General features: G+C 38.8%; 1 protein-coding gene across 1 annotated transcript; it reads right to left on the minus strand.

Annotated features, from left to right (window-relative positions):
• Positions 1-5,909: 5,909 nt before the first annotated feature.
• On the minus strand, positions 5,910-9,176 carry LOC140860896 (uncharacterized). Its single transcript, XM_073263896.1, has 2 exons — positions 8,292-9,176; positions 5,910-5,951 (listed from the first exon to the last, which is right to left on the minus strand). Exons 1-2 carry the CDS (start codon positions 9,174-9,176, stop codon positions 5,910-5,912), a joined length of 927 nt encoding a protein of 308 aa, XP_073119997.1.
• Positions 9,177-9,727: the final 551 nt, after the last annotated feature.

The raw sequence follows: 9,727 nt of genomic DNA on the forward strand, positions 1-9,727 counted from the left end.
TCTCGTAAGACATAATTGGCCTCATCAGGACCCAAACATTTTAACAAAGGCTGAGAAAAAGATCGTTTAAACATAATTTGATCGATCAAGACAAAACGGAGAGCCCTTCTCTTAACTTCCTTTGCTTTCTTATTATCACTCGGTAATTCTTTCTTGATTAGATATTTGTGCATATCATATCGCCAGTCTCCTTCCGGTACCTGAGCTATAATTTCATCCAGAGTTTCTAGTTGCGAAACAAGTTCCCGACCTGCGACAATGGGATCAGATCGGTTACTCAGAGCACTGGCTAAGCGGGCCAAGTGGTCTGCCTTCATATTTTCAGCCCGGGGGATGAGCTCTAAGTTCAACTCGGTGAACCCTTCTTTGGCTTTGTCTAATGCTTTGATGTATCTCAACATCCTCTCATCTTTACATTCAAATCTTCCGTTGCTCTGTTGGATTGCTAATTGGGAATCGGAATACAGATTAGCTCGGGAGATGCCCAAGTTTTGTGCTGCTTTGAGCCCGAGCAATAATGCCTCATATTCTGCTTCATTGTTTGAGGCCTTGAAGTCTAACCTGATTGAAATATTAGTTTCTTCCCCCCAAGGCGAGATGATCACAATTCCAGCCCCGCATCCGGACTGACATGATGACCCATCTATGAAAATCTTCCATAATTCTTCTTGTTCTAGTTGTACTGTCTCTGCTAAGAAATCAGCTAGGGCTTGAGCTTTTATGGCTGTCCGGGGCTCTAATTTGATGTCATACTCACTCAATTATGTAATCTATCTGATAAGTCTCCCTGATGCATCTGGATTAGCTGCAATTTTTCCCAAAACGCTGTTGGTGAGCACCGTGATGCGGTGTGACAAAAAATAAGGACGCAATTTTCTCGCCGTGATAACTAAAGCTAAGGCTAGTTTTTTCTGCGTTAAATAGTTGAGTTCAGCTCCCTTCAAGGCATGACTCATAAAGTACACAGGCTGATGATTTATTCCGTCCTTCCTGACTAGGACTGAACTGGCTGCTCGGTTGGTCACCGCCAGATATAAGAACAATTCTTCCCCTTGTATGGGCTTATTCAGCACGGGCAACTGCTGTAAGTAAGCTTTCAAGTCCTGGAAAGCTTTCTCACTTTCATCATCCCATTCAAAATTTTTCGTTTTTCGTAGTGCCTTAAATAAAGGAAGGCTTTTATCTGCTGATCTGCTTATAAATCGGGCCAGTGCTGTAATTCTTCCTGTTAATCTCTGTACTTCCTGTATATTCTTGGGGGAGCTCATAGTAATGATGGCTTGGACCTTTTCGGGATTAGCTTCGATTCCCCTTCTTGTAACCATATAACCCAGAAACTTTCCAGCTCGGACTCCGAAAGTACACTTGCTGGGGTTTAGCTTAAGCCGATAGTGCTTTAAAGTCTGAAAAGTTTGAGTTAGGTCGGTAATGAACTGGTCCGCAGTCCGGGTCTTGACCAGGAATAGGTTCCTGTTGATGTGACAAAACTGACCTTGTCTTTGTCCTCTTTTGCCAAGGGAATTTGGTGATATCTTTGGTAAGCATCCAAAAAGCTAAGTAATTCATGCCCTGCGGTGGAATCGACAAGCTGGTCTATTCTAGGTAGGGGGTAGCAATCTTTAGGGTATGCTTTATTCAAATCTCGAAAATCTACACACATACGCCATTTTCCCGTAGATTTCGGGACTAAGACTATGTTAGACAACCAGGTCGGGAAGTGGATTTCTTCAATATGCCCAGCCCTGAGTAGCTCGTCCACCTGCTCCTTTATTACTGCATCTTTTTCAGGACCGAAGTGCCTTTTTTTTTTTTGAATAATAGGGCGACATCCCTTTATTACATTGAGCTTGTGCTCTGCAATTTCCCGATGAACCCCTACCAGGTCTGAAACTGACCACGCGAAGACGTCTTTATTTTTTTGCAAGCATTCCAGTAGTAGTTGCTTCACCTCTGCTTCAAGGGTACGGGCAATTTTTACCATCCCCGAAGGAGGGGAGATAATTATTTCTTCAATTTCTTCTTCAGCGGTGACAGATGTGTCTTCTATCAAGTTGACTTTTTCCATGCCAGCAAATCCAGGTCTGTCAATATTGTCAGTCCTGGCTACTTTTTGCTCTATTCTGACTTCCTCCACATAACACTTTCGTGCAATAACTTGATCACCTTGCACCTTACCGACCTGATTATGTAACACCCGGAAATTTTAATACGTAAATTCGCATGCATAATTAGGAGAAATTAATTTTTAAAATAAGGGTTAAATGAATTTATGTGTTATTATGTGATTTATATGCATGATTTAAGTTATTTTAGCATTTAACCCAAAATTAGTGATTTTTGTGATTTATGGAAATTAATTGGTTTTGATCGCGTAGACGGGACCGTGGACGGACGAGATACCAAAATATTTAGCCAAAAATATTTTATGAGTTTTATGAGCCTTAAAATAATATTTTAAGGTATTTTGTCAAGAAAATTTTAGTATTTAGTTATATATTTATTTAAGGGGCTATTTTTAGCCAAAAATTAGTCTCTTTATTGACTTTTATTAATTTTTAAAATTTTCCTATTTAATAATTTCGAGATTAGGAGATATTTTATCAGATTTTTATTATTATTAGAGAGTTTTAAATTATATTTTTCTATGGTATATTATCTATATTATTTAGTTAATATTTATTATACAAAAAAATTATCCTAAACCAAACCCTACACTCTAAACTCACGTCTAAGCCGCCTCCATCCTCTCCCTCACCTTCTCCTTCATCGGCTTCAACAGAAACAACAGCCCCATAGCCGAAAGCTTCGAGTTCTTTGAGTTATTTTGGAGGTTCGTCGTCCCGTAGTCCCGTAAACGCATCGTTCGTTGTCAAATAATTACGAAAGGCATGTTTAATTCTTTTCTCAACACCATATAAGCTATTATTTTGGTTTTTACAGCAGAAAGTTTGTGGTATATATGTTTGTTGTTCAGAAGTATATGCAGATGGTATTTTCCTTTCCTTTTTCTCACGTTTTGCTTGATCTTTCATGAGTATGATCACGTTTTTTATGCATGGTAAAGGTCCATGCGGCTAATCCACATCTGAGGGCATGTCTTAGGGTCCTTGTGGTCGTGTGGTCCTGTTGGTTTTGTCCATGGCTGGTCTGAAACGAAGCACTTCTCCTCTAGTGCACCAGATCGCGCAGATTTGTGTTCTGAGGGAGAAGGCTTCGTTCTCCCTCCTCAGGCCACTATTTTTGGTGAGGTTTGTTGGGTTGGAACCTACTAGATGTTGGCTGAGTTTTGCAATTGGTTTCGCGATTTTAGGTGGTCGGAATCTCGAGAACGAAGCAAAATGCCACAGCTGCTCCTGTCTGCGCGCGAGCTGCGGGTAGGCAGTTTTGCAGAGCTTCGTTCTCCCTCTATACTTGATGGTTTGGGCTGGTTCTTACATGGTTGGAAATGTCTTGAAGAGGGCTAGAGGTAGGTGGTGGTTCTCTGGCCAGTGGACGGCCGAAGCATGGCGGCAACTGCCCCGGAAGGCTGCTGCTCGCGCAGCCGAGGGCAAGGAGAGGGGGGGTGTCGGGTAGGGGGGTTCTGGGTGGTTCCGGGTCGGGTAAGGGTAGTGGGTCGGGTCAGTAGGGTCTAGGGTCGGGTCAGGCATGTCCGGGTCCGGGCTAGGTGGGCCGGGCTCGAGTATTTTAATTTTAAAATGTTTAATGTTTTAATTGGATTTTTGGGCCATTTAATTAGAAATAAAATTATTTGGGCTTCCAATTAATTTTATTTGGGCTTTTTAAATTATTTTTAAGTTAACCCAATAATTTTATGGGCCCGTGGGCCCATTGGAATTTTTGGGCTAGTCAGTGATTTTATTGGGTCAGTCTAGGAAGTTTTATGAATTAATTAGTTATTGGGCCTAAATATTTTTATTTAAGCCCAATAACATTTAAGTATTTTATTTTAGTAAAAATTATAATTTTTAAAATTAATTATTTAATTATGGGCTTTAAGTTAGTTAACAGGCTTTAAGTCAGTTAAGGGGTTAGTAGAGAGACCAGCAGTCTGGACCAACCCATAAAAATAAACTAAGTCCGGAATATATATTTAATTATTTTTATGCATGAAGTCTATTTTAAGTAAAAGTATATTTATTATTAAAATTAATTAAATATATATTACGGACACATTTTAAGTGCATGCATACATGAAATATTTTATGATGTGTTTATGATTAAGATTTGAGCATGAAAAATATTTTATGGAAATTGAAGTGATGTGACAGCATAGAAGTGGTTTTACCACTGACACAGAGGTAGTTCTACTACCGGCATAGAAGTGGGTTCTACCACTGACACAGAGGTAGTTCTACTACCGGCATAGAAGTGGGTTTTACCACTGGCACAGAGGTAGTTTACTACCAGCATAGAGGTGGATTTATCCACCGCCACGTACGATGGTTCTTTAGACTGATCAGTCGGCACAGTTATTAGTCACATTCATGGATATGACCATACACAGTTTTTATGTTTATGACATGCTCAATTATGTTATGTATGATGAAGAAAGTTATGTTATGTATAAGATTTATGATTAAGCATTTATGTTATGAAAAATGTTTCCACGCATGCTCATGTACATGTATATGTATTAGTATTTACGTGATGCATTATTTTTAACCTTGTTATAAAGGATTAGACATGTTGAGCCTCTAGGCTCACTACGCTTATATGGTGCAGGTGAGTATGATGTAGCTCTTACCGGTGGCGAGGACGTATGAGCGAGCATGGCAGTGGCCCCGTGACCGTCTCGCTAGGATTTTATTTATGCATGAGTTATTTATTTAGGATATTTTTATGTTTTCAGTGGTTATGATTACTTATTGATTTTTCATGATTTTAGTAGACATAAGCTATAAATTTTTATTATAGACATTATTTTATCTATTGCATGACTCAAGATTTTATCAAATAAATGTTTATTATTTTATTAAGCGAGTTATTATTTGTAATATTATTTTTAAAGTTTATACATATATGTATGGGCGTATATGTATATAGTATAGTATAAAAATAAAAAAAAAAGTTTTTCCGCATTTATTAGTAGTTGGGCGTTTCAATTGGTATCAGAGCACGGTCCTCGGTGGGTGTCCATCTGCCACGTGAAGCTCAGAAATCCTGCTACTGGTCTGTAAGTTTAAAATGTTTTAATAAGATTTAGAAGGAGCATATGTATTAATTTTAAGTATTTCATGTTCAGTAAGACTTTTGAAACCCTTAGTTATGCATTGCGATTTACGTAAAGAAATATGTGGTGGTACAGAATGCCTCCCAGACAGATTCCGTCGAATTTCGAGGACGAAATTCAATTTAAGGGGGGGAGAATTGTAACACCCGGAAATTTTAATACGTAAATTCGCATGCATAATTAGGAGAAATTAATTTTAAAATAAGGGTTAAATGAATTTATGTGTTATTATGTGATTTATATGCATGATTTAAGTTATTTTAGCATTTAACCCAAAATTAGTGATTTTTGTGATTTATGGAAATTAATTGGTTTTGATCGCGTAGACGGGACCGTGGACGGACGAGATACCAAAATATTTAGCCAAAAATATTTTATGAGTTTTATGAGCCTTAAAATAATATTTTAAGGTATTTTGTCAAGAAAATTTTAGTATTTAGTTATATATTTATTTAAGGGGCTATTTTTAGCCAAAAATTAGTCTCTTTATTGACTTTTATTAATTTTTAAAATTTTCCTATTTAATAATTTCGAGATTAGGAGATATTTTATCAGATTTTTATTATTATTAGAGAGTTTTAAATTATATTTTTCTATGGTATATTATCTATATTATTTAGTTAATATTTATTATACAAAAAAATTATCCTAAACCAAACCCTACACTCTAAACTCACGTCTAAGCCGCCTCCATCCTCTCCCTCACCTTCTCCTTCATCGGCTTCAACAGAAACAACAGCCCCATAGCCGAAAGCTTCGAGTTCTTTGAGTTATTTTGGAGGTTCGTCGTCCCGTAGTCCCGTAAACGCATCGTTCGTTGTCAAATAATTACGAAAGGCATGTTTAATTCTTTTCTCAACACCATATAAGCTATTATTTTGGTTTTTACAGCAGAAAGTTTGTGGTATATATGTTTGTTGTTCAGAAGTATATGCAGATGGTATTTTCCTTTCCTTTTTCTCACGTTTTGCTTGATCTTTCATGAGTATGATCACGTTTTTTATGCATGGTAAAGGTCCAGGCGGCTAATCCACATCTGAGGGCATGTCTTAGGGTCCTTGTGGTCGTGTGGTCCTGTTGGTTTTGTCCATGGCTGGTCTGAAACGAAGCACTTCTCCTCTAGTGCACCAGATCGCGCAGATTTGTGTTCTGAGGGAGAAGGCTTCGTTCTCCCTCCTCAGGCCACTATTTTTGGTGAGGTTTGTTGGGTTGGAACCTACTAGATGTTGGCTGAGTTTTGCAATTGGTTTCGCGATTTTAGGTGGTCGGAATCTCGAGAACGAAGCAAAATGCCACAGCTGCTCCTGTCTGCGCGCGAGCTGCGGGTAGGCAGTTTTGCAGAGCTTCGTTCTCCCTCTATACTTGATGGTTTGGGCTGGTTCTTACATGGTTGGAAACGTCTTGAAGAGGGCTAGAGGTAGGTGGTGGTGCTCTGGCCAGTGGACGGCCGGAGCATGGCGGCAACTGCCCCGGAAGGCTGCTGCTCGCGCAGCCGAGGGCAAGGAGAGGGGGGGTGTCGGGTAGGGGGGTTCTGGGTGGTTCCGGGTCGGGTAAGGGTAGTGGGTCGGGTCAGTAGGGTCTAGGGTCGGGTCAGGCATGTCCGGGTCCGGGCTAGGTGGGCCGGGCTCGAGTATTTTAATTTTAAAATGTTTAATGTTTTAATTGGATTTTTGGGCCATTTAATTAGAAATAAAATTATTTGGGCTTCCAATTAATTTTATTTGGGCTTTTTAAATTATTTTTAAGTTAACCCAATAATTTTATGGGCCCGTGGGCCCATTGGAATTTTTGGGCTAGTCAGTGATTTTATTGGGTCAGTCTAGGAAGTTTTATGAATTAATTAGTTATTGGGCCTAAATATTTTTATTTAAGCCCAATAAAATTTAAGTATTTTATTTTAGTAAAAATTATAATTTTTAAAATTAATTATTTAATTATGGGCTTTAAGTTAGTTAACAGGCTTTAAGTCAGTTAAGGGGTTAGTAGAGAGACCAGCAGTCTGGACCAAACCATAAAAATAAACTAAGTCCGGAATATATATTTAATTATTTTTATGCATGAAGTCTATTTTAAGTAAAAGTATATTTATTATTAAAATTAATTAAATATATATTACGGACACATTTTAAGTGCATGCATACATGAAATATTTTATGATGTGTTTATGATTAAGATTTGAGCATGAAAAATATTTTATGGAAATTGAAGTGATGTGACAGCATAGAAGTGGTTTTACCACTGACACAGAGGTAGTTCTACTACCGGCATAGAAGTGGGTTCTACCACTGACACAGAGGTAGTTCTACTACCGGCATAGAAGTGGGTTTTACCACTGGCACAGAGGTAGTTTACTACCAGCATAGAGGTGGATTTATCCACCGCCACGTACGATGGTTCTTTAGACTGATCAGTCGGCACAGTTATTAGTCACATTCATGGATATGACCATACACAGTTTTTATGTTTATGACATGCTCAATTATGTTATGTATGATGAAGAAAGTTATGTTATGTATAAGATTTATGATTAAGCATTTATGTTATGAAAAATGTTTCCACGCATGCTCATGTACATGTATATGTATTAGTATTTACGTGATGCATTATTTTTAACCTTGTTATAAAGGATTAGACATGTTGAGCCTCTAGGCTCACTACGCTTATATGGTGCAGGTGAGTATGATGTAGCTCCTACCGGTGGCGAGGACGTATGAGCGAGCATGGCAGTGGCCCCGTGACCGTCTCGCTAGGATTTTATTTATGCATGAGTTATTTATTTAGGATATTTTTATGTTTTCAGTGGTTATGATTACTTATTGATTTTTCATGATTTTAGTAGACATAAGCTATAAATTTTTATTATAGACATTATTTTATCTATTGCATGACTCAAGATTTTATCAAATAAATGTTTATTATTTTATTAAGCGAGTTATTATTTGTAATATTATTTTTAAAGTTTATACATATATGTATGGGCGTATATGTATATAGTATAGTATAAAAAAAAAAAAAAAGTTTTTCCGCATTTATTAGTAGTTGGGCGTTTCAGATTACCCACTGGGAACTTAATTTTCTGATGCAGAGCTGATGCGACGGCCATGAAAGTGGTCATGGCAGGTCTACCCAGTATAGCGTTATAGGCAGACTGAGCGTCTACTATAATAAAACTCACAATCCTGGTCTTGCGACCGTTGCCTTTCCCAAGAGTTAGGGGCAGATATACTAACCCCACAGGCCGGATTGCATGACTCGTGAAACCAAAGAGTGATGTGACAACGGGCTCTATTCTATACTGTCCCAGGTCCATTTGATTGATAGCTTCTTGAAATAGAACATTGACAGAACTGCCTGAATCCATAAATATCCGGGCCACATCGTAATTCGCTACCATGGCCCTTATTACCAGTGCATCATTATGGTTGTTAGCAACCCCTTTTAAATCTTCCGGCCCAAAAGAAAGGGTCGGGCCAATGTTGACAGTTTGATTGTCAATTTCCATGTTTACTAATTTTCGGCTGCTAGTTTTTCTAGCTCGATTGGAATCTCCATCAGTAGGGCCTCCTGAAATCATATTGATAATTCCCTGAGCAGGCGGAGCCGGTCTTTGATGAGCTCGGTCATCCCTAGGCTGGTCCTGATTTGGGCGATTGAAATCCTCCTGAGGAGGAGTAGTCCTGGCTCTCTGCCTCGATCTTCCTCGTTGTTTCCTTTTCGGACGGTACCCCTCTTGTCGGATCAAAATATTTTTTATTTCAAAATGTTGTTGTATTATCCTCTCAATCTCCTGATCTAATTGTCGGCAGTCTTCTGTAGTATGCCCATATTCATTATGAAAGTGACAATATTTATCTGATTGCCTGTTTCGGGGTCCATTTTTCGTCCACGGAGGCCTTTGTGTGAGTTTTCGATCGTCACAAATTTGTAGGGCTCGGACTTTACTCATGCGTAAAGGAGTGAAAGAGGTGAATTCTCCCAACAATGCAGGTCGGAATGGCTATCCCATCCCTGAATTATTGTTTGGAACCCTATTGTTCTTTGGACTTTTTGGTTGTTCCCTCTTCACAGCTGCCCGCGAAACCTGTATCTCTTCCATGTTGACATATTTTTCAGCTCGGGCAAGTAATTCTTCATATGTTTCTGGCGGCCTCTTTATTAGAGATTTAAAAAAATCTTTTGTATCCAGCCCTTGCATGAAGGCACTGATGAGCAGGTCTGGAGTAGCCATGGGTACCTCGAGAGCTAAGGCACTAAACCTGCGGATGTATGCTCTCAAATTTTCATGTTCTCGTTGCTTGGTTGCAAATAGGCTGAAAGTAGTGGTAGGATTCTTTTTGCTGCTAGCAAAGTGATGCAAAAAGGATTTGCTGAAATCCTTGAACTCCTTGATCTCCCCAGGACGTAGCATATTGAACCATTGCTGGGCTGGTCCTATGAGAGTAGTAAGGAAAGACCGGCACTTAATCTGATCAGAATATTTATGCAACAGAGCTGCAT

This window comes from Henckelia pumila, chromosome 4 (assembly GCF_033568475.1).
Source record: "Henckelia pumila isolate YLH828 chromosome 4, ASM3356847v2, whole genome shotgun sequence".
In the NCBI taxonomy this organism is placed as follows: Eukaryota; Viridiplantae; Streptophyta; class Magnoliopsida; order Lamiales; family Gesneriaceae; genus Henckelia; species Henckelia pumila.

Coding starts and splice junctions, on each gene's coding strand:
- LOC140860896 (XM_073263896.1), bottom strand. CDS start 9,176: ATGAGTAAAGTCCGAGCCCTACAAATTTGTGACGATCGAAAACTCACA. Junction 5,952..8,291: donor ATCAGAAAATTAAGTTCCCA/GTGGGTAATCTG, acceptor TTTCTGTTGAAG/CCGATGAAGGAGAAGGTGAG.